General features: G+C 36.1%; 5 protein-coding genes across 14 annotated transcripts; 3 read left to right on the plus strand and 2 right to left on the minus strand.

The window, feature by feature from the left end:
• Positions 1 to 1,833: 1,833 nt before the first annotated feature.
• LOC147555637 (uncharacterized) lies at positions 1,834 to 3,929 on the plus strand. The gene is made up of 4 exons (XM_086663457.1): positions 1,834 to 2,541; positions 2,812 to 2,931; positions 3,025 to 3,541; positions 3,686 to 3,929. The coding sequence occupies exons 1-3, from the start codon at positions 1,944 to 1,946 to the stop codon at positions 3,381 to 3,383; spliced, it is 1,077 nt and encodes a 358-aa protein (XP_086519583.1). The 5' UTR covers positions 1,834 to 1,943; the 3' UTR covers positions 3,384 to 3,541; positions 3,686 to 3,929.
• A 2,613-nt stretch (positions 3,930 to 6,542) lies between these two features.
• On the plus strand, positions 6,543 to 10,848 carry LOC147555638 (RING/U-box superfamily protein). Of its 10 annotated transcripts, XR_015234930.1 has the most exons (5): positions 6,583 to 7,887; positions 8,696 to 8,767; positions 9,984 to 10,008; positions 10,083 to 10,357; positions 10,670 to 10,848. XR_015234930.1 is itself a non-coding variant. In XM_086663291.1 (4 exons), exons 1-2 carry the CDS (start codon positions 6,825 to 6,827, stop codon positions 8,749 to 8,751), a joined length of 1,119 nt encoding a protein of 372 aa, XP_086519417.1. In that variant the 5' UTR covers positions 6,583 to 6,824; the 3' UTR covers positions 8,752 to 8,767; positions 9,984 to 10,008; positions 10,083 to 10,848. The 10 variants fall into 10 exon arrangements, 7 of the variants coding, with proteins under 7 accessions (XP_086519416.1, XP_086519421.1, XP_086519417.1 ...); XR_015234929.1 differs by lacking the exon at positions 8,696 to 8,767 and having other exon boundaries at positions 6,543 to 7,887; positions 10,673 to 10,848; XR_015234928.1 differs by lacking the exon at positions 8,696 to 8,767 and having other exon boundaries at positions 6,551 to 7,887.
• On the plus strand, positions 10,375 to 10,848 carry LOC147555639 (uncharacterized). Its single transcript, XM_086663297.1, has one exon. It carries the CDS (start codon positions 10,375 to 10,377, stop codon positions 10,807 to 10,809), a length of 435 nt encoding a protein of 144 aa, XP_086519423.1. The 3' UTR covers positions 10,810 to 10,848.
• A 671-nt stretch (positions 10,849 to 11,519) lies between these two features.
• Positions 11,520 to 12,599, minus strand: LOC147555640 (LOB domain-containing protein 23-like). The gene is made up of 2 exons (XM_086658509.1): positions 12,447 to 12,599; positions 11,520 to 11,876 (listed from the first exon to the last, which is right to left on the minus strand). Exons 1-2 carry the CDS (start codon positions 12,597 to 12,599, stop codon positions 11,520 to 11,522), a joined length of 510 nt encoding a protein of 169 aa, XP_086514635.1.
• Positions 12,600 to 13,829: 1,230 nt separating this feature from the next.
• On the minus strand, positions 13,830 to 22,719 carry LOC147555641 (vesicle-fusing ATPase-like). Its single transcript, XM_086663289.1, has 22 exons — positions 22,471 to 22,719; positions 22,093 to 22,434; positions 21,155 to 21,250; positions 20,971 to 21,052; positions 20,735 to 20,785; positions 20,470 to 20,640; positions 20,206 to 20,360; positions 20,009 to 20,117; positions 19,655 to 19,754; positions 19,521 to 19,576; positions 18,982 to 19,047; positions 18,806 to 18,888; positions 18,298 to 18,431; positions 17,695 to 17,905; positions 16,828 to 16,959; positions 16,684 to 16,744; positions 16,513 to 16,572; positions 16,163 to 16,221; positions 15,985 to 16,072; positions 15,374 to 15,496; positions 15,188 to 15,253; positions 13,830 to 14,284 (listed from the first exon to the last, which is right to left on the minus strand). The coding sequence occupies exons 2-22, from the start codon at positions 22,281 to 22,283 to the stop codon at positions 14,141 to 14,143; spliced, it is 2,238 nt and encodes a 745-aa protein (XP_086519415.1). The 5' UTR covers positions 22,284 to 22,434; positions 22,471 to 22,719; the 3' UTR covers positions 13,830 to 14,140.
• Between the last annotated feature and the right edge of the window lie 894 nt (positions 22,720 to 23,613).

The following is a 23,613-nucleotide window of genomic DNA, read 5'->3' on the forward strand; positions in this document are numbered from 1 at the left end:
GCCCGAGAAAAAAGGTATTTATCTGAAATTTGAAAAAATTTCGGTTTCATAAACTTATTCCTATAACATAATGCTGTCCTGACATAAAGATGGGGTTCAAAACTTAAGCTGTATACTGTACACAGACAAAATTCCAGGGGAAGTTCATTGTGTACAGGTAAAAATCAAATAGTAGTGGTAAATCAGTCGATTTCTTGTATACAGAAAAATTTCGCAAGAAAGTTCATTAAGCTTTCTATATCTAACCTACATGGACAGATAGTTTATTTCTTAACAAAACACATCAAACTCTTTCTTATTTTCACATGACAATGGACTTCAAATGTCTGGTAAAATGTATGGTTGCTGAAATCTGTGTCAAGTAAACCAAATGATTTCTTGTTCATTGGATGGTTTCTTGTACATTGAACGGTTTCTTGTACACTAGATGGTTTCCATCATTTACTTTCTGTGTCTTCTTTGACTACTGTATAGTTTTATAAAGTAGTAGTAAACAAGTTGATTTCCAGAAAATTCAAGGGTTTCTTATGTGACTGATTGGGATTATTTTCAGGTTGTTCAAGAAGAAAGTTCTGCCTCTGAAAAAAGAAGCAAAGGAAAGTGAAAAATGCCCGAGGAGAAAGTAGAAGTAAGCAGAAAGAAAAAGACAACTCTCATAGTCCCTGAAGTTTCCTTCCCCAATGAGCCAAAGAATAGACCTGATGACTTGGCTTCAAAGGTGAGTAAGGCGTACAAGTATTCACTGAAGAATACATGGACGCAGCTTCAGATTACTTATCCAAAGTTGTCCAACAGGCAGAGGGAGTTGCTTGCAGAGACTCCATTTCATGAGTTGGTGATGGCGTTTGTCCAAGACGAGATTGATGTAGACAACCCCTGTAAACCCAACAAATCAATTTTTGAACTCCTATGCTTGTATTCCAGTTCAACCGAAAGTTTTAACATTGGTGGAAAAATACTAAAAGTACAGCCAGAGGATATTTCTCTGATTCTTGGCATGCCCTTGGGAGGGAACGTAACAGATGTTTTTCCAAGCTCCAAGGTACTGAAGAAACCTCAAATAGATTTTTGTCAGAAGTACTTCAATGATGTATCTCAGAAGGTGTCATGTATTAAAATTACTACTGCACTGAGATCAACTGTGGATGCAGAGGATGAAATGGATGCCATCAGGTTGATAATAATGACGATTGCTGCATATATTTTATTTCCTCCATCATCAGGGTACTGGGTGGCACCACAGATTCTACACTACCTGGAGTCAATGGAAACAATAAAGAGTTATAATTGGCCAGTGGTGGTGCACAAGTACTTGATAGAGCACATGAATAGGAACCCCAACGACCCTCTGAAAGTGTCCGGCTGCCTTCTTATCCTGCCTGTGAGTATGTTTAAGTTTATATCACTTATATCTGAACATTGAAGTGGCTTAATAATCATACAAATTTGTTTTTTTAAAATTTAAAGATATGGTTTTGCGAGCACACTTTGTGTTATGAACGAGAGGAGAAGTTCAAAGCAGAAACGTAACATAATACTTTAGTTAAGTTGTAATTTTATTGGTTAAAATAAATCGGGTGGTCTCTAAGGAAGATAGATGAAACGTTTGATGAAAAGCTAGCCAGTCTGACTCAGGAGCAGGTAACATAATACTTTAGTTAAGTTGTAATTTTATTAGTTAAAATAAATCGGGTGGTTAACCAAAAACTTTTTGGTTTCTTGTAGACTTTTTGATTTACTGTAAAACTTAAAGATTTACTGAAGTCTTTTAGTTTACATTAACATATTCACTACACATGTGTTAATATTTGTTTATTCCTCCTTCAGGTAAGTGAAGCATTTGTTTCCCCCCAGAAGAAAAATAAAGGCAGTGGTTGCAATCACCCGAGGCCGTGTCCAACGATACTGACACGCTTCTCGTGGTTGAACAACTTCAGAAAAGAATGGAGCAGCTGCAAGAAGAAAATGCAGCCCTTAAGAAAGAAAATGCAGAACTTAAGGAAGAACTGGCAGAAGCGATAGAGGAGAGGGATGAGGCCTTTAAAGGTTATTCTGATTTGCTGGCGGAGGGAAATGTTCTAGCGGAACATTTAGTTCGATCAGAAGATGGGGTTTTAGTCCCTACAGATGATAATCCCGCAACCAAAGGAGAAGTTAAACAACAGGAGGGTGAGCAGAAAAAAATGAAGGATCTTTCAGGAGAGGGAGCAAAAGAAAATAAGCAGAAAGAGAAGGGGAAGGGTACAAAGACTGATCAGGATAAGGATGAGGAAGAAGAAGATGAGGAAAAAGATAAGGATGATGAGTCGGATAAGGATGATAAGACAGAAGGTGAGGAAGAGGAGTCTGAAGAAGATGATGCTGAAGGAGATGATGATGAAGATAGTGGGGAAGGTGAGTCTGAAGACAGTAAGGAAGAAGAAGACGACGACAGTAAGGAAGAAGATTATGACAATAATACAAGAAAGGATGAAACAAAGGGAAAGAGCAAAGGTGCAACTAAGGGTGCAAGCAAAGATGCAACCAAGGATGCGAAAAAAGGCAAACTCTAATTTCAGATTGAGAATTTAGTTTTATTTAATCTAATATTGTTCTCTACATCTTAGTACTGTTTTTGTTTCAAATGGTTTTAGGGTAATTGGAAGGATAAGTAAACAATTTGCATGTTTTTAGTATTAATTAACAAATTATGGTTGAGTAAATTATATTTTCTCTAGAAAATTATTATGTGTTTGGGAAATGACTTAGTGTTGCTTCACTAAATGGTCCTAAATTCGAGTCTAAACTTCTTCTTATGTCTATTTATAACAGAAGTAAGTAAAGAGGATTCCTCTAAGGAGGATGATGAAGAGGAAGTTGAAATAAATTTGTCAAGTCAGGAGGGAGGTTGGGTGGCAGATACAATGGAAAAGGAGAAGCCAAAAGAAATAGGTAACGCTGATATAAAGTAGTCCCCACCATTAAGTTCTCAGCACAGTTATTAGAAAGTTGAATTTATTACTACGCATGTGTATTTTTTAAAAGTTTATAATGTGAAGAGGATGGCTGACGATAAAGACGAGTATCCTAGTTTTGATCTTAACATCGACCTAGGGACTCAAATCATTGAATGGACTCCACCAAAAAAGTACGCCTTGCCGAGTGAAAAAGATGAAGAGTCAACACAGAAGGCCAATGAATTCAGTCATATTGCAGAGATGAGAGAATCAGTGAAACTAGTGTCCAAAAACATGGAACACTACGTGTCGAAAACAATATCACCCCATGCCAGTCCTCCCAAAAGAGTAGCATCTAAGAACGAGAAAGGGTCTTCACCATTGCCAACATCACTTGTCAGAAGGATTAAGCATAATCCAAGAGTGAGAAGACAAACGGAAAAATGAGCTGCCAGTGAAGTCCCCGTGATTGATTTGGAAATGATAAAACTGAAGAAAGAAGTCCATGTCAAATTGAGAGACTGGCGGAAAGGGGGGTTATGGCCTTACGTGCGAGACAACGAAAAGCAACTGATGCAAGAATTCATGAACCATGGGTGGACAAGGTATCAGGATTTTTTCCATTGTTTTCCATTGTGCATTAGCAAGTTTCTGGTAAACTTCTAAATTTCTGGTAAATTAGTAAGTTTGTGGTACATTTCTCAGTTTTTCTAAACCAATCTGTTTCTGATAAATCTTTCTGTGTACAGCCTGGAAGTGTGCAGCAAAGACAAGCACCACTACCTCAAAGCAAAAGATTTAGACGAGCTCATGATGAATGGAAACTGTGACTCCCAAATAATTGACTGGTTTGAAGACCACCTTATGTTCTCAAAGAGAAACAAAGACCGTGAAGTGCTTTTCCTATCATCTTTGCTTTATGTAAGTTTCCTTGCAATTACTGTAATTCATTGTAACAATTTTTTGGGTATTGACTAGTAAACTTACATGACATGATGCAGACAATGATTAATCAGTAGTTCAGTGAGGCTACAATTAAAGTCAATTTCTATGACAAAATTAAAAAGGAATTCATAAAAGGTCATACGACTCATCTGTGCGCGCCTTGAATACACCAATCACGGATGACTCGCTCGAGGGCCATCACTGGACCTTGCTGGTTTATGATTTTGAAGAGAATGAATGGACGCACTACAATTCATTAAATCGTGATTACGACTTGAGTAACCGATGCAACTATAATGCCAAAACTTTTGCAAAAACTCTTGCAGCAACCATGATTAAGATGAAGTGCGGTAGGGAAAAGATGGAGAAAAAAATAACATTCATCAAAGATGTTATAATATCTTTGGTACTCTTTGTAGGATTCTCTCGGATGTGATCCGCTATTAACTGGCCGACAGCTACTGTTGACAGCCTTGGCTTACGAGAAGACAATACAAAATCATCACACGTATGGACAGGGTTGAAAGCTTTGAGAACAAACATGGAACGGGACTTCAGAGGAGCAACAACATGAATGGTCCAACCACAGCTACGAGTTTGCATACACAAGTTATCCGAGATCGATCATTCTTAAGGAATTTATAATTGTATCCATGTTTTATGGAATATCGACTAAGAGCTTGTCGAAACGCAGGAGCACCCCCTGGAAATTCCTGCCCAATGGATGTAAAAATTTCCGGCCAACTATCTGATCGTAGAGGTTCACTCCTAACGAGGGCAGTAGATGCATCAGCATGAGTTGAGGGAGAGATAAAATCTTGTGGGAAACTGCATGAAACATAACAATGGTCAATTGCCAGAAAATCTAGTTGACAGAAAAGCTTTCTTGTTTCCGGAAACCTGAAAGTGCACTGCAAACCTATGAGTTTACCAAACAATATAGCACGTATATAAAATGTCCAATTTACAGATAACTCATGGTTTTACGGAAAACCAAATGGTTTACCAGAAACCGAATGGTTTAACCGATACCGTTGACTTTACGAAAACAAACACAGTTTACGCACGTATATGGTTAGGGAACTACCTAGTTGACAGAAAACCATATTGTTTACTAGAAATCAGTTAGTTTACTCTAAATAAGTGGGTTAACTGTAAATAAGACATTTTAAGCACTTATATAAATAGGGTAATTACTATTTCCTAGGAAACCAGATAGTACAATAGAAATCAATGAGTTTACTACGATTTATTATGCAATATGAGGAGTATTAAAGTAGACTACCACTGTCTTTCCTGTTGAGCAATTCTAGCGTGTGCTACAGCTGCAGAAGGAGGGGTAGAACAGAAAAAGTCGCGCTCCACCCTGAGTAGTTCAAGTAAACATTGATTCAAGTAATCATTGTAAAAAAAAAAAAAAAAGTACTAAAGAAAGTAACATAAACATCCATTCACCAGAGAGGACCGGTTGATCCAACGTTCAAAAGCATTTGACTGAAAGGAAACAGAAAAGAAAATGAGAATACGAATCTTGTTATCAACAAGGATTCAGTAATAACATAACAATATCAATTTACTTCCATACGTGAATGATACTGTGTTTGACAGGGTGGTTATTTGTTCAATGCCATCCATTATGTAATACCAACAAATAAACCTGGAATATAAGAAAGTTAGAAAAATAATCAGAAACATTCGGGTGAAACATTCAGGTTAAATATTCAAGAAAAATATGAGGAATTGGAATGAAGGTAATGGTTTAGGAGAGCATTAATGTTTAGTTAAGAAAGTCAGAAACATTCAGGTGAAATATTTAGGATATCATTGAAGACAAAGAAGATAATGGTCTCATGGTTTCAAGTAAGCATTGAAGACAAAGGAATAAAAAATCAAAAAGTTTCACCTGAAAGAAAAAAACAAAGTCAGAGGAAGATAATGACCCAAAATCTCTATATAAATAAGCTTTCTCAATTGAACAAGTCAGAGAAAGATTTTTGTTTGGAAATTAACTTTCTTCTGATGTATAAATAGAACAAGATAAACAAGTCAGAGAAGGATAGAGATGAAACTGTTTTGAGAAGGATTTAGAGAGAGAAAGAAGCAGAAAAGAAGGAGATTCCCTCTGAAACAAGATAAACAAGTCAGAGAAAGATTTTTGTTTGGAGATTAACTTTCTTCTGATGTATAAATAGAACAAGAGGATAGAAGAAAGATAAAATCTTCCAAAAATCTGGCGGGAGACTAAATTTTCGGCAAAAACTGCTCCAAAATTTCCAAATTTTGAATCCAAAAACTGTTTTTGAATAGGTTTTAGAGAGAGAAACAAAAAAAAAGAGAAATTCGTGGGATTTAGAGAGATTTGGAAAGATTTGAGTATTTTAATTTCTTAATTAACATCAAATCTAGGGAAGGAATTAAATGCTCCCTCACCATCAGTCACTGAACGCGTCAGGAAGGAAACAGTAAGAACCAGCTTTCCATGGGAGGGGCAAAACAGGTATAAAAAATTAAAAAAACCTGAAAACTCTTAGCTGTCCTGACATTTGGACTTATCCCTCATTTCGGTCCTTGTTTGGGCTGAAAGCGTATTGAAGGCTGAAAATTTGGACCATTCCCTCATTTTTTTTGCAGAAGAAAGGGGGTGGACACGTCACGTCACCCAAGAATTTGAGATCCTCACTTGTCCGTTCCTTTTGGAAGAGGGGAGAGAATATTAGAGAGGAAGATAAAGATTTCGTTCCAACCATGGAGGAGTTGCAGAATCTTACTTTTGGTAACCCTAGAAGCCATGCTTTACTTTACTCCTCTCCGTACGTCTTCCTCTCTATATCACATTACTATCTTCCCTTCATCCGTTTTACCCAATTCCCCTTCTACTTTCATACCCCTTGATTATCACCACCGGCACCACCACCACCACCACCACCTCCACCTCCGGCAAACATGTCCGCATCCCCTCCAAATTCTCGTGACAGATACCCAGTGAACCAACATTTCATCAGAAGCAGAACAAATTATTATCGTCTATACTGGTGTTACCAGTGTCACCGCACTGTCAGAATCCTCTCCTCCCCAAACTCAAACCACCACTCATCGGAAATATTCTGTCCCCGTTGCTTCGGCGAGTTCTTACAAGAGCTCGGCGTCGCCAGTCCCCGACCCAGACTTGTAATCGATCTCAGTGGTCTTGATGCCACTCCTGATGCTCGTTTATTAGAAGCTCTTTCTCTCATGATGCTCAATCCACCCCAATCTTACCCATCTCCACAACCACCACCACCACCAATTCACCGCCGCCGCCATAGTACTGATCATGAAAATCGGTGGTGGGAAGAACCCTCTGGAATTGAAAATGGTAGTAATCCTCCTTTTCCCTCTTGGGTTGGGCTCCGACCTTTTTCTAGAAATGATAACTTCCACTATCCACGTTTTCGTCCTCAGCCTCGAAGAACCACCACCGGGGATGATGATGAGGATGAGGATGAGGTGGCTCGTCCTCCTCCACGGGTGGTTGATCCTAGAAATTACTTTGTGGGTTCAGGTTTAAACGAATTGATCGACGAACTAACTCAGAATGATAGACCTGGACCTCCTCCAGCTCCAAATTCAGCAATTGAATCAATGCCAATAGTGAAAATTACTCCTACCCATTTGATCAATAATGACTCAAATTGTCCTGTTTGTATGGAGGAATTCAAACTTGGTATTGATGTTAGAGAAATGCCCTGTAAACATGTTTATCATTCTGAATGCATTGTCCCTTGGTTGAGGATTCATAATTCTTGCCCTGTTTGTCGCCTTGAATTGCCTTCTTCGTCTTCCACCAACCATGAGGAACAACACCCTCAACATGATGATGAAGATGACGCTCGAAGGTCTTCTCCTCTAGAAGAAGGGGTTAGAAATCGTCGTGGATCAATGTGGAGTCGTTTATGGCCTTTTCGCTCGAGGTATCAGGATCTTAGTTCTCAAGACGATGAAGGCAATAATGGTGTTGCTCGTGGCGGTACGAATTTCAATTTCATATCTTTCTTCCATAGAATGCTAATGATCATGTTGCCAACTTACTTGCTTTTACTTTTGTTGTTCTAGGTCATGAATAAGTTTCGAAGTTGCAGTCTTGTGTACTACGTTTTATGTTTGAATAACTGATAACTATAGTTTATATAGAAAACCTTATTGGTAAATAATGTATTTGAAACTAAGCCGAGAAATAACGAAACAATTAGAATTAACCCATTGTGAAAAACATGAGAAGTATCGCATGAAGGATGATGACGGGCCACTAGACGAAAAAAATAAGATGAGGATAAAGTGAAGGACAAGAAGTCAGGCTTAACTTTGGAGCGTTGAAAGACTGACTAGCAATTGCTATTTCAATGACATGGCCCAATCATATCCCGACGATGTCCATGTGATACAAGAAGTGCAAAAACCAAGCAACCTTCATAAATCAAAGAAGTAACCACAGATTCTTCTATTGAATTAATGGGTTCTTCTGTGCGTCGAGTATACAGAAAAAAGTACTGAGTTCCTCGTTCCACTTCCAATGATGCAAACGGCCTTTTCTTCTAAACCGTTGCTCATATCTGTAGATACATGTCTCCTATTTACACCTATTTATATCTAAACTTACCTCTAAATGAAGCTCGATACATACTTTTGTATCGATCTAGTATGTCTTAGATATGGTTTCTTCTTTGGGTGTGCAAACTTGTTAAACTTATGACTGGTGTACAATTTGATACTTAAGTTGTGAAACGATATCTCTTTCTAGCAGCTAATTCGTGGTAGTGTGGTTGGTTTTTCTCTAGTGTTGTACATGTTGCTGTTCGTGTTAGGAAGCAGCTTTTATTCATTTTATGATTGACCTGCGTCTTAGACAAGTAAGTGTTTTGAATTTGACATTGGACTTAATAAAAGGTGCGGATATCCCAATCCTTTATAGCCGATAGTTCCTTCTGTATAAATCTGATATTCATCCCTTTCAGATCTTATTAAACTTGCGTATAGTTGGATGTGCTATTTTTGTTAGCGATCTATGTGGCCTCCAGAATTTAGCATAATACTCATCTAAACATTATCGTTTTAACTTAATGAACCAATTAAAAAGACTATGTTATAGCTTGGCCATTGCAAAATCTCAGCCATGTTTCCTACGCCAATGAACATGTCGCTATATATGTCTTTTAAAAGAGACGATCTAATCAAAACTAGCAAGTAACTAAATCGCTATATTGGGTTATTGTTTTCTTGTTTTCAGGCCTAAGCAGATAGCTAACTCAGAGAATTTACTTATTGAGCTTCGAATTATATGTAGCCGAAGGCTGCTTTTATATTGAGACAATTGAAAAGAAAGAAAGATTTTACGAAAGTTATATATTCTTCTGTCTTCTTTAAGTGTATATATGTGTACTTCTAAATGCTATTATCTTTATAATTAAAAAAAAAATGCTATTATCTTTAGTTAATTACATGTATAAATGGGAAAGTAATTTTATTTATTGTTAGTGAGTAGTAACTTGGAGGTTCAAGTCTTCCTCCAAGTGGTTTAGTGGGGCGAGGGACTTTGGTGTTCGTGGGGTTGGGTTTTGTCCAAACTAGCTCAAAAAGGTTGGATTGGACCACTAAAATGGTGTTATATCACACTTTTAAAGTTGTTTATATTACGATAAACAAAAATATAACTTACGTATTTGGATGGAAATGACATAACGCAGTAGACAGATCTTCTCCTAATGATCCAACTAAGAATTAAGCACTTAACCACATAAAACAAGATAAACGTTAGGAGAAAGAACTCTAAACAGTCCGTGCAAAACAAACTACTTTTAAATTACATGAGATAAATCTTGTGAGTAAACTCCTGACTTCCGATAAAGCTGGCCATGAGAGTGGATTTGACATCGGTGATGCTGATCTTCTTGAGATGGACAAGTGCAGTGGGATTGTTCTTGCATCAGCCCTATTTGGAATTAATGTTTAGCATAAGAACTCTTCTATCGTTTGTCTTACGCATTCTTGCAAAAGCTTTCTCTTTTCTCTCTTTATATGCATCTTCTCTGAAGTCTTACTTTATTATTGTTGACTTGGCTTCGGCAGGTCACAGATATTCGTCCAGAAAAAGGTACAAGTAATGGAGATTGGATAGAATTATTACATTTAAATCCAATGGCTGACGATATACTTATAATCGACCAGGTTCCTCCCCAAAGAAAGCAAGAGAAGAAGATGAAGATCATTGAAGACTCTGTAATGGGTTTCATCTCGAAAAGCGTTTCATGCATTTAGCATTATTGACATATGACAGAGACATTACCCAATTCAGATCTATTCCCAAATACTATAATAAGTAACCCCCATACTGTCTGTCTTTCTCTATACAATAAAACACCAACTTGCTTGCACACACCTGCGAATTACAGGCAATCTGAGAGTTTCTAGCTTCAACTTCTTCGTATAATTCAGAGTTGAAGGTTAGCATTTTGAAACAATGGCCTCATCTGGGTTCTTCGTGATTTGTCTTCTTCACTCATTGATTGCTATTTCTTGTGGATCTTTAATGATGTTTTACCTCCATGAAATCTCTGTTATTGGTCATGGAAGTGAAACAGCTATTAAACTAATGGGATCAACACCACATGATCAGCTCTTAATTCGAACTTCTGATTCATTTGCCGGATTCCTTCTTTTTATAATTGGGTTTCTTCTTTTCATGGTTTCTTTTGTTGAAGACAGAGAATTTCAGAGTTTTTTTGCTCAAGGATGTGTATTTGTTCATTTTTCAGCAGCTATTTGGAGGGTTTTGTTTGAGAGAAAACTTGAAGATCTTCATGGAATTTGGCAAAAGCAAGTTGTTGGAGATATGTTAATGGCTGTTTCTTGGGTATTCTTTCTTGTATACACTTGGAGAGAAAAATATGATTAACTTACCTTTTACAATATTTCAGAATTTTGAGTTACTTCAGTTTAGTCCTTCTCAGTTTTTATTTCAAGGGTGATAGGATGCTCGAAAACAAGCCATCCGGAACGTGGACGGCCTATGTCGTCTAATCCATCAAGAGAGAAATATTGGGCGAAATCCGTCCTAATTTTCCAAGCATTCTAACATTTTTCATTTCTTATAGTGTTATTATTGACTACTCAAAAAATGAAAAATTAAGTGTACAGACTAAGTCGATCTGCTAAGTTTTCATTTCTTATAGTGTTAGATGAATGTACTTATATATCTAGGTCTGGGACGAAATTTCGGAAGCTCGGTATGAGAGTGCCCGTGTCGTAATGGTGAGCGGGTTGGATTCGAATATCATGTCCCTTAACATGGGGAGTGAAAGACTACCTACCCAAAATCGCATTTTTTCGAAGAGGAAAAGGAAACAAGGAAAACATTAGGCAAACATTATCTGTGATTTGCGGTTCTTTGCATCAAAATCATTAGAAATACGAATAACATCAAGCTAGATAAGAATTCTTTCTAAACATTTTTAAAATGCAACAATGGGCAAGGAAAATAAACTAAATAATACTTTTTTCTTTTGAGATACAAGAATTCCCAACTCAAATACTCTGAACACATAAACAACAAATGAAATAAATCAAAAAACATCGAAAGACGAAAAAAACCTAAAAAAAAAAAGATCATGGGTTTTGAGCAACAGAAGGATCAAGAAGCCATTGATGATCAATGGAAAGAGGAAGTTCTTGAAAGATATGATTATTAGAACTAGTACTAGTACTAGTACTAGTATTAGTGTTGGGGATGACTCTAACTAGTCCTTGTTGTTGATGATAATGAGATGATTCTGCTTCACTTGATTGAACACTAGTAAATGTTATTTGAGCTTTAGTCTCTGCTAATTGTTGTCTTGTAATTTGTATTTCTTGTTGTAGTGATGAAATAACACCTGCAGATCCATAAATTGGATCTTGAACCCTATATTGAGCTTCTAAATATAAGGCATTTGCTGTTTCACTTCTTTGATTCACTGGTAGTTGCTGAAATTTTATGTTTACAAAAAAAATGAAAACCCATTAATAAATTATATTGAAATAATCATTTTAAAATCGAAAAAAGAATCAAAAAGTTAATACCCACTATAGTATTTGAATTGGGTTTTAATCATTTGGACTTCTTTTTCAGTTTATTGTTGCTTTTGTATATCGATCAGATTCTGATAAATTACCAAGTAATGTGCAGAAGTAACAGTAAATTATGTACATCTTGCTTTAGTTATGTGCTAACATGTGTGTCTTATCACTGAAAAGACCAGAGTCATTATCTTACTGTTTCTAAGAAGAAAGAACAGTAAATTCTGTAAAATTTGTATTGTCGATCCATAAACAAAATGTTCGGTTTCTTTCATTAGTTAAAATTAGGTGGAGAATTTTGAGTATCATGAATTGTTCAAACTATACCACTCTTGGATGAAGATCAATATTTATGTATAATCTTTTAATGGTGGGTGATCCACCATAATTAAGAAAAAGATTAATTACAAATGTGAATTGATAAATTGTAATTCAATAATAAGTATATATATAGATATATGAATATAGAAAATGTACCTTGAGCATTTTGCCAATATTGCTGGCACCATATATTTTATGAACAAAAGCAAATCTTTGAGGATCATTTGATGGAAAATATGGAGCAAAAATGCAATCAGATGGACATTTCCTCCTTAGATACTTGCAAGCTGCACACCTACTTGATATCATATCTAATCAAATGGGTATAAAATCTGATCTTAAAATAATAATATATTTTCTTAATGATTTTTCTGCCAATTTCAGAAGAGAAGAGAATCTTATTGAGATTTTTGTTTCTTTGGTTTGAAAATTTGGTTTTTTATAATTTAGAGAAGATGGTGACTAACGGCTAGTAATGCTATTAAGGGAAGTCTTGTGAAGATTTGAGGTATGTTCTCATTTTAGAGAGAGAAAGAGAGGGAAAGAGAAGGAACATTGGAAGAGAGTATTTATGTAAACAACTTATAAGGTTTTTAAATTTTAGGTAATTGTTAACGGCTAGTAAAACATTTTTAGTATGAAATTAGGTATTTTAGCTCTCTTGCCCTAAGGAGACTTAGTGAAATTCATGGTTAGACCTTAAGAAGACTTTATAACATTTTCTTTGTCATATTGTTTTGAAAAAACAACCAACTTTTTTTTTTGAATAATAATATACTAATACACTTTGTTTCAACAAAAAAAAAAAAATGTACTAATACACTTTTAAAATACAGTTGTTAGAGTAAAACTAACAATTACTTTTGCATGTAACAATTGTGTTTTAAAGCAGTGATGAATCTGTATTTGAAACTTTTCTTTGGCGATTGGTTATTATAGTCGTTATAACAATTATTTTCTCTTGTAGAAGTTATGTTAGAGTAAACCAACAATTATTTTTGCATGTAACAGTCGTGTTTTAAAGCGATGATGAATCTGTATTTGAAAATTTTCTTGAGCGATTGGCTATTCTATTCGCTATAACAATTATTTTCTCTTATAGAAGTTATCAGAACTTGTCAAAAACCAACTCAAAAGAAAAATGTGAGCCGGGAATTATTTTGTTCAATATAGTTCGTATCTGACGACTATTTCGTTCTTCAAAGCACTATAAAGCTTTTGCATCCCCTATTTTTTTTTTTTTTTTGAAGTTGAATTCTATAAATTTTAGATACAGATATTCTTCCGTCTGAATCTTTTGGAAATTGAAGTTGCTACTGTACCCGTCTTTGAAGAATGCTGGGAACACGGCCTAAATGCTTCCTCAGACTAAATCCTACTTCAGGTTCGAGGCATGAGTGGTTTATGTGTTACAACTCCGTTTTAAAATAGTTTTTAGGGCAAAAATAACACCATTATCCCGGTTAGGAATTGTGAGTCAGGCGAATTTTTTCACAAATAACAAATATTCGTAGAGAAAAAGAGAAAGGCCCTCCATATGATACTCCAATATTCTTACTCAGTTACTCATTTGCAGTTCAAGAATACAATTCAAGGGTTTTTTACTTGATCAGGATTACACGAAAATCAAACTTTAAAATCAAATTTTCATCTACAAGATATTAAAATAGGCAAAAACTAAAGCCCCAAATAGAGAAAAAAAAAACACAAAAAAATGAATTGAGATTCCCTGACTTTCTGCTGTTCAAATTTGAGAAGTGAAAGAAATATGATATGATAGTGGAAAAAAGGGGCAAATCAAAGTCAAGATATCAAGATTACAGTAAGTTCTGTGAGGACAAACAAACTAATCAATAGTGGACAATGTCACCAAGACAATCGAAGAAATGAGAAATGTTGATCTTCTCTTTGCCAGAGTAAATTGCCTCAGCTGATCCACCGTGCTCCCCTTGAACAGCCATTTCGACTAACATGTACAGCTTCTTGATCGGCATCTGAAACAGATCATATAGTAAGAAGTCATAATATAACACAAATAATGGGGATTTTCCAAAGAGACTCGAACATGTGAATTGTGAGAAGAAGAAAATATCAGTAGGAACTTTTACTATTTAAATGGAAAAGGAAATGGGTTCAATATTGTAAAGGAACATATTGACCAACTAAAAACATTCGAGGAAATCAGGAATCCAATGAATTATAAATGACCATGCAAACAATCAGTGGTAAAATTGAGCAAAAGAATCTTTGATGTTGGAGATTGTCCGAACAAGAAAAGTTATCATAAAGATGAAGATGGTGATATACAAGATATGAAGATAGGGTTTCAACTTCCAGGATTCATGACATACTTTATATCCCTATGATGGTGTTACGGACTCTATGAACTTCAGAGTGATGGCAAATTGGCAGGTTATAGCATTAACATACTTGTAATCTTGGCCTCGAGGACCATCTAACTATATTTTGCCTAAAAGTTTGAACAATTTGTAAGATGTCTCCAAAAGGTAAGCTCAAATGCACCTATGAGATGTCTGCTCAATAGCAAGCAATCACAATTTATTAGGTCTTAGTTAGTTGCACTAATTGAAGCTTCAAGAAGGTTTCGGTAAATGTATAGCACTATAAATGCATACTTCAACATTGGGAAGCAATTGCTAAACTATGTCGAACCATTGAGCTCTGAGAGTTTAAAGTCTTATTTCTGCATTTTATTGTAATCCTAGTATCTTCTATAATTGTATTCTTTGCCCATGAGCTTTTTAATAACCTTCCTTGCCTTCTTTCAAGAAACTAATAAATGCATACCACAAAGTCTACCCGTTTCATACCTATTGGCAGTGACAATGAGAAATGAAACAAATCAAAGTAAAGAATCTACAAAGAAGTTCGCTTACATCATTAACCGCTTCAGCAGCAGCATCGATATCCTCTTCAGCAAAAACATTTAGCTGTTGTAATACCTGTTACGAAAAAGAAAAATAGAAATGTAATAGCAGCACAGTTAAAAATGATGTGAATCGCTTACAGTACATATCTTTAGATCATTAATTAGTTTTCCAAAATGTTAAGTAATTAAGTACCTGTTTAGCATCTTCGCTTCTCAATAGTGGCACATGGTAAGTGACCGAGAAAGCATCACGAATACCTAGTGACTCCAGGAAGCTCAGCTCACTTGTAGTCCCAATCACCAGAATGTTTTTTCCCTAAGAGCAATTATGGAAACTAAGTGTATGCTAAAAGAATTTAAGGACTCAGGCGAGATCAAATAGAACTCCAGATATAATATAATATAATATAATATAATACTCCCTCATTTAAGGACTCGTTATCGAGGTATGGGTACAACTAAGTTTGAAAAGTGAAACCTCCAAGCATACAGATGGTCATTCCTTCGAGTAAATTGACCCTGCAGATTTTCTTATCGGACAGGAGTAATAGGCCATGGACATAGCGTAAACCTTTAGGCATTTCGTTGCCCTCGTGGAGTAGGTCCAAGTGTCTAGCCATCCATTTGTACAGCCTTGATATTCTGCACTTTTATTGCTTTAAGGAACTAAGGCTTCTATTTGTAATTCGTCCTTGGAATTTTCTGAGTCAGAGATTATGAACTAAGGAAAGCAATACATCTTTGTGATGTCCTGAATTCCCTATGTCTAATGTTTTAAATACATGAATGAGGTGAAGGAAATACCTTTGGAGGAAGTCTCTTAAGAAGAACCATGAGTGTCTGAGAAATCAAATTTGAAAATCGTGGTCCAATTGGAACATACTCCAATAACCTACACATTCAAGTTTGATTTCAACTGCTAACCAAAAGTATAAAAAATGTGTTTTACAAAGATGTTTGGTATTGAAACACTGGGAGTCACCTCTCAATGTCATCGAGAACAATGATGCTTAACTGGGACTTATAAGCATCTTCAAATACCTGAAACAAAGATATGTTAGAAAAGATGGTGAGTTTGAGCCCCACATTTAGGGTTGCCACGAAATCAGAAACTTAACATCACGAAATATCAACATCCTCCAAGTGAATTATAAAGAAATACACGTTACACAAATTATTGTCCAAAATTTTGGAAGAATACGAGAACAAGTAGGTGAAACAGATCTGATGGCCAAGAAAGGATTCCTCAGTACGACAGTACATCAGATAGAAACTCGAGTTTGAAAAAGAAGAATGAAGAACTCAAAATTTTAGGAGGTATCTTCAACAAACCTTGACAATCTGTGCGCATTTACTGCTTTCGCTAAGACCGATCATTGTTTCTGCTGAGATCTAACTCCACAACAAAGAGTTCAAGGTTAGATGAAAAATAGCAGTAAGAAGAAAAAACTGTTAAAGAACTAGATTTAAATAAGTAAAAGGAGATAGAAGAGACAATCTTACAATCTTCACGTAGGCAAAATCACTGTCAATACCAACTGTAGCTGCCATTGCAGTTTTACCACTGCCAAAAGAATAGAGTTCAACGATAAAGATAAGCATAACTAGAAGGCTGAAAAGTACACTAGGCAAGGTGACTAGACCTACCTGCCACCTGGGCCTTCCAGAAGGCATGTAACAAGTGGGCTTCCTTTGCTAACTTTAACTTGCTCCACTAGTAGCATAGCTCTCTGATAGATGTGCTTATGCCGTTCACCACAGTCAACTATGCCATTTAGTCTATAAATAACAAATAAGCATTACTTGACTTATACATGATCCATTCTTCTTTTGCTTGAGAATGAGACACTTCTATTTGAATAAAGCGAGTTGTTTTGCTCAGGCAAATAAGGCAGATGCTTCTAACACAGAACAATGGTTACAACTCAGAAGACGTATACTTGTTTTAGCTTTTAAGTGGAAAAAAATGGCAAGCAGGAATTGCTGCATTAGATGACTTATACATGATCCATTCTTCTTTCGCTTGACAATGAGACACTTCTATTTCAATAAAGCGAGTTGTTTTGCTCGGGCAAATAAGGCAGATGCTTCTAACATAGAACAATGGTTACAACTCAGAAGACATATACTTGTTTTAGCTTTTAAGTAGAAAAAAATGGTAAGCAGGAATTGCTGCATTAGGAGACTCAAATATCAGAGCGAGGAACAGGTCGTTTCAATCCAATCCTAGTGGAATTAAAGGTAGCAAGAATCTTCCTGCAACTGTGTTCTCTCACACTGTATAACAGATATGTAGACTAATTTTGAGGCATATTCTTCAGGATAAAGATTCTAACAACTTGTGACTTGCAAAGGAGATACAGAAGCAGTGTGGAGACAATGATGTTCAACCAATTCTAGCGTGGAAAAACTGTTCAGCAAAAGCTAAGCTTAGAACTTCACAACATCATCATGGTTCATGGCAGAAGTAAGTAATAAATGTTAATTCATTATAAAACTAAAGTTAGATGTTACCTGCAACGCTCAAGATTATCTGTAGAGGCTCCAAAAGCGGGAACAATTTCGTGAAGGGCATGGAGGAAGTCATCCATGGTAACTTTTATATTCTCTTCGTCAACTGGCTTGGTAAGATCATCCAAGCTTAGCTGTCGGTTCAACGCATATGATACTGCACTTTTCACAACACCTTCAAGTTCGGCACCACTGTAATTCTTTGTTCGAGCAGCTGCATCCAGCAATACAATTATCTACAACTATCCCGGCATTGATAAACAGATAGATGAGCATGCTGCACAATTTTTTGTACTAGAAACCCTACACTCCAAACTAGTCCAATTCATCTAGTACCCTTCTAAAAGTTCAACTAACTAAAAAAACATATAAAATATAAGGTTCCCCGCAAAATATCTATTACAGTATGCTTTTTTCCTTTTCATAAGTTTGGTTATACTATCTGCTAAAGCGTTGATGTTTGACCAAAAGGTTTTTGTTTAACTTTTGGGAACATTAGAGGTCATATATCAAATGAATTAATAAAACTGAAAGAGAATAACATTTAAAACCACCACAATAGAAACAGATTATAATTTTCCAAAATCATAGTACTGAAAACCATACCGAGCTCTTGAAGGTTAATATCTGGAGCGAGAAAAGAGTTCTCTTTCATCTTGTTTGTATGAATTTGAAGAATCTGCAAACGACCATTCTCATCAGGTAGACTTATCTCAACTTGAACCTCCAATCGTCCAGGCCTACAGACAGAACGAAAGAAAAAAATACACATGTATTCAAATAAGATTGAGTCCGTGAAGAAAAAAAAACTAAATACATCCTTCTAACAGACTTATCTACTATGAAACCACATATGAAACAAGAATAACAAATAGTTCAATGATAGCATCCTCAAATACATAATGCTGACCAACATCTTCAAAACATTAATTGTGTGATTTAAGGCACAAAACCCAATAGGATTTGAATCAGCTAACTTTGCTAGCATCAAACTGGCTTCATTTGTTAAAATATAACTATGCAAGAGTATATATAAGCTTCATATTCTGCTTATACACATCTTGAGATTGGAAAAATTCTACAAACTACAAAGCGTAGTAAAACAGAGACTGACCTCAATAGAGCTTCATCAAGCAAATCCTTTCTGTTGGTCATACCAATCAGTAAAACATTATTCAGAGACTCCACACCATCTATCTAGAAAATTATTACTTGATTAGCTTGTTTAGTGTTAGTGGAAAATGGTTAAAGGAAATGCTGATTCTACCAGGCATAAAACTGTAATCTAACCTTTGTAAGAAGCTGGTTCACGATACTATCGTGAACTCCAGTGCCATCTCTTGTCGATCCCCTCGACTGTAATTTCAATCAGCACGCATATTATGTACCATCAGACAAATGTAAAAAAAATAATATCCCACCAGAGTATCCCTATCACAGTATCACCTGTATCTATGGCGCCTAAGTATGACAGAAGTCACGGACGCGCATAACACTAAATTCGAAACCAATTAAGAACAAATTTGTAATATAATATTAGTCTTCTCAACATGGTCATACTAGGAAAAGGAATTGTCTCCAAGATGTGTTGGATAACTTGCCTCTTTGTTTAAAACTACTTTAGGTGAGTTAAGTCTAAATAATCTAACTGCCTCAATTTTGATTGGCTTCTTTTTTATAAGCACTCAAGTGTGTGTTTGGAGGCGAGAGAGGAAGAAAATTTATGTAGTGAACAAAGCTACAGTTCTAACTTTTTGAATTCATGCACCGCCATCTTTCTGATGGGTAATTACGGAAAGACAATGTGCAGTTCTCTGGGAACTCCTTACCTTACAAATAGCATCAATTTCATCAAATATGATAACATGCAGATCACTTTGATCCCCTGAAAGCAGAAACAGAATTGTTATTCACAATTTATAGCTACAAAGTAGGTTTGATACGTGAAGTTTACCATCCTCACCTAGAGACCTTTGGTCGTTCTCAGCATCAGCAAATAAATCACGTACATTCTTTTCAGTTTCTCCAACAAACTTACTTAACACTTCAGGCCCATTAACAATCTAAATATTATAGAAAATATCATGTAAGAATTTACAGGTGTAACATAGATTATATAGAGAAAATGATTACAAATTAAACTCTAATATCGTTAATAACTTAGAAACCCACATCCCACAAGAATAGTATTTCGTAGATGTACACACTAGGGAGGACATTGAACTAAGTAGGTTTTCATATTCATATATATAGTCTCAACCAACAACAACACCTTTAGCCTGTAGAATATAGAGAATAGAAATAGTCATCCATGTACCTTTGGATCCTTCCCATTTAGCATCTTCCCTATCTGGCGAGCCATAAGAGTTTTTCCGGTACCAGGAGGCCCATAAAGCAGCATACCTTTTACGTGCTTGATGCCAAGTCTGGAACATCGAAAGCATGAAACAGTGCAAACACAAATTTCTACAACATAATCAATAAACAGGAACTAAATTTAATAGCTTCAATTACTTGCTGGTCACATGGGAAGGAAAAACTCGGGAGGCAAATGCTCTTCTAAAGATATCGGCAAACTCTGCACTTAGACCACCAATACCAAGTGACTGCAGATTAAACTCCTTCTGCCTGAAAATGTTGCTGCTGGCAGCTTCACGCTGGTTAACAATCTGCATACATCCGTCCATCCATTATCAGAGACAGGACTGAGCGAAAGGAAATGTTAAAATGCGGAAGGAAAAGAAATAAAGATCATGCAATAAAGGAATGTGTGGTTACCTTGATACCACTTGCATTTGATGCTTCAAAGACAAAATATGTGTCATTTGATATCATCCCTCTCTCAAGGGTGTTAGATTTCTCCTGTCCCTCTACAGCAGCCTGACTAACTGTAAAGATGTAATTTGTACCATGGTATTCAAATGAAACCCTTTGTCCTGCTGTAATAACCTGTTTTACGCACAAGATACTAATAAATACATCTCATAAATGAGGTTAATATCCAATATATGTGACAAGAAAAAAAAAATGACGACTAGTCTACCTGGTTAAGAAATCTTTTACGAAGTTGTTGAGCCAGAGCAACGGCATCGATCTGCAAAAAGAGTATCTTCATTCTACTGCTCTTCATATATCAATTTCACAATAAATAGGACTTGTGCATTTGAGGTGATCCCTCTTGGAGCCAAGATACCAAGAAGGATATTTACCGGTTAATAAATATCACGATACACACTGGAAGAACATATGAAGTCTAACATATCCAGAGGAAAACCATACCTGTTCACTTTTGGTACCTTTTTTCACAAACTCCAACTCCAAAGTCAGCAACGCCAAGTTGAAGTTTTCAGGTAGCACAAATCTATATAAAATATGACCAATAAAAAACACTTAGGCTTTGATAAAGTGCAAAAAACATCATACAGTTAATCCAGGAGTGTAATATATGGTTTAAATGAGCAACCTGCTGACAGCTATTGGGTCCCCACTTGAAACTTTTGCATGACGTCTTTGAATGGCATTCAGGGCTATATAGCCATCACGTATGCTTTCATGAACAGTATCGCTTGGTTAAGGTGACAAAATGGTGAACACAGACAAGTAAGAGAATAAATAACCCTTCTTAGTGATTTGAACTTTCATATTCTCTGAAAAATCAACCAAATCTACTGATGCCCCAACTTGCAAGTCACGATATTCATATGGTTTTAGAATTACACGAGTAATATTTGAAGTAATTCAGTAGCCCCAGAAACCCAGCATGAAAACATACAGCAGGAATCCCAAATTGAGGGTATGATAGCCTAATACGAAGAGAACTTTTAGCCTAGACATTTACTTCAAGAAACTCTGGCAATTTAAATATATTTTATCTAGCCCAATTCACGCAAATGGGTCTCTAAGGCAGCAAACATCCATCAAATGATGGTGAATAGGTGATTGGTTGTAATCTCCACTGGAACTGTATCAACTATGAAGTATGAATCCTAGTGATATAACTAATGATATAAACTTATGAAAGAGGAAAAAGAGTCTAATTTCATCAAAACTCTTTCATTGCACAAATTGTCATTGCAGAAATTGAAATACAGATCTCGAAGTTCAAGACATGAGTTTCAAGTAATTGTAGTATTCCAGAGAACTTGCTCGAGAAACCCTAATTATCATACATCACGTTGTTAATGTAAAGCTAAACCATACTAAATTGCAAGGAAACAATCAAACATCTCTGGATCAGACCTCAATTTTCCTATTCGCACATACCTCAATTGATTCAGAAAACGAAAAGCAAATTACACTAAGAAACAATGGCATAATCATAAAGTACATAATTCTAAAGAGAAATAAAGTTAAATCACAGATCATAATGGGAAAGTTGAAACTGATGAACGAAAAGGATATCTGATTGATAATACGAACGAATCTCCCACCAATGCGAGAGCAAGTTTAGTACCAGGCACCAATAACTTGTTGAAATCAGAAGCAGAACAATAGGCAAAATTTGTAAGAGCAAGATCTGGAGCTGGTGTGTTTGTAACGATCATATTGAAAGAAGCATTTGCTGAAGAACCAAACCATGATTTCCCCGCCATTGTAGAGAGAGAAACTACAAAGTGAAGAAGTAGAGAGAGAAAATTCGATCAAAAGAGAACTTAAATAGAACCAGATGGTTAAAGAATTCTTTTCTTCGCCTGCGCGCGTTTACTTTTCTGTGGGAGAACTGATGGTATGGAAAAGTAATTCCTGGTGAGATTCTTACTTGGGAATGTTTGGTGGCACTGATGGAAATATTTACTCATAGGAAAATTTATGGGTATGACCAAACTTTAATTTTTTTTTTTTTGTTAAGAGGACCAAACTTTCATTTAGAGCTACATTCACTTTCATATTGGGTTTATCTATTGCATAATGTAATTCTTGGTGATTCTTGTACTTTATCTTACTGTTTTGGTTAGACACTCGGTATATGATGATTTTGGTTTGCAGATTATTTGATAGACGATTGAAAAGAAAATAATCTCAAATCTTGTCTGTTGAGGTATGGAGAAGAACCTATTAAGCTTGAAATGTGACTATAGATGAATTATCTCGTACTGAACGTTGTTATTGAATGTGTTTCCTAGTAATCAAATGATATCCTTGTTTGCTAAATACGACTTCTTACTCAGTCTGAGTTTCTAAAAAAAAAATTTGATGAAAATGGCTTCAAAAATAAGAGCCAGCTAGATTCATAAAAACATCATTTGACATCAAAGACTTGGTAAGGGGTAGAGTTATCAATGGACTTGTTAAAAAAACAAATGGCTAAAAAACTAGAAGGAAGTTCTAAAGGCGCCTCCTTATATAGTGTTATTGGGGTATTCTCTTTATTAGCACCCATATTCTAGAAAATAGTTAAAAACACCGTGTCTCAAACACATACACTCACCTTTTCTTTGACTTAAAATCGGTAGATTCGAATATATTTAGTTACAAAATCGGCACAAGTCCATCTTTGACGCCCCAAGCCTCAGCAGTTATTGATATCGATATTGCCCCCGCTTTTGTCACCACACATAGGTATAAGGTTTTGTTATTGGCAAGGGCTTTAGAAGCCCCCAAAAGGCTTCTACACTTACTAAGCGCTAGCATACACCTATAGTCTAAGTGCTGGACACTCTCGTGAGTGTCGAGGCCTTTTAGGGGGGCTCCTAGAACCCTTGCCAAGAACACCCTCGTCCCTGTGCGTGGTGGCAAAAGCTAGATAGTATCGCAAACTGCTAAGGCTTGGGGTGTCACATTTGGTGTCAGAGCCAAGGACGATTCTTTGCTGAGGTGGGGGGATTGTGATAGTCCCACATCGCCCACGAGAGTGTCTATAGCCTGGTTTATAGGTGTACGCTAGCGCTTAGTAAGTGTTGAAGACTTTCGGGCGCTCCTAGA

Source organism: Eschscholzia californica, unplaced genomic scaffold (genome assembly GCF_041429995.1).
Source record: "Eschscholzia californica isolate CP2 unplaced genomic scaffold, dmEscCali1.0.p SCAF_2, whole genome shotgun sequence".
NCBI classification, from domain to species: domain Eukaryota; kingdom Viridiplantae; phylum Streptophyta; class Magnoliopsida; order Ranunculales; family Papaveraceae; genus Eschscholzia; species Eschscholzia californica.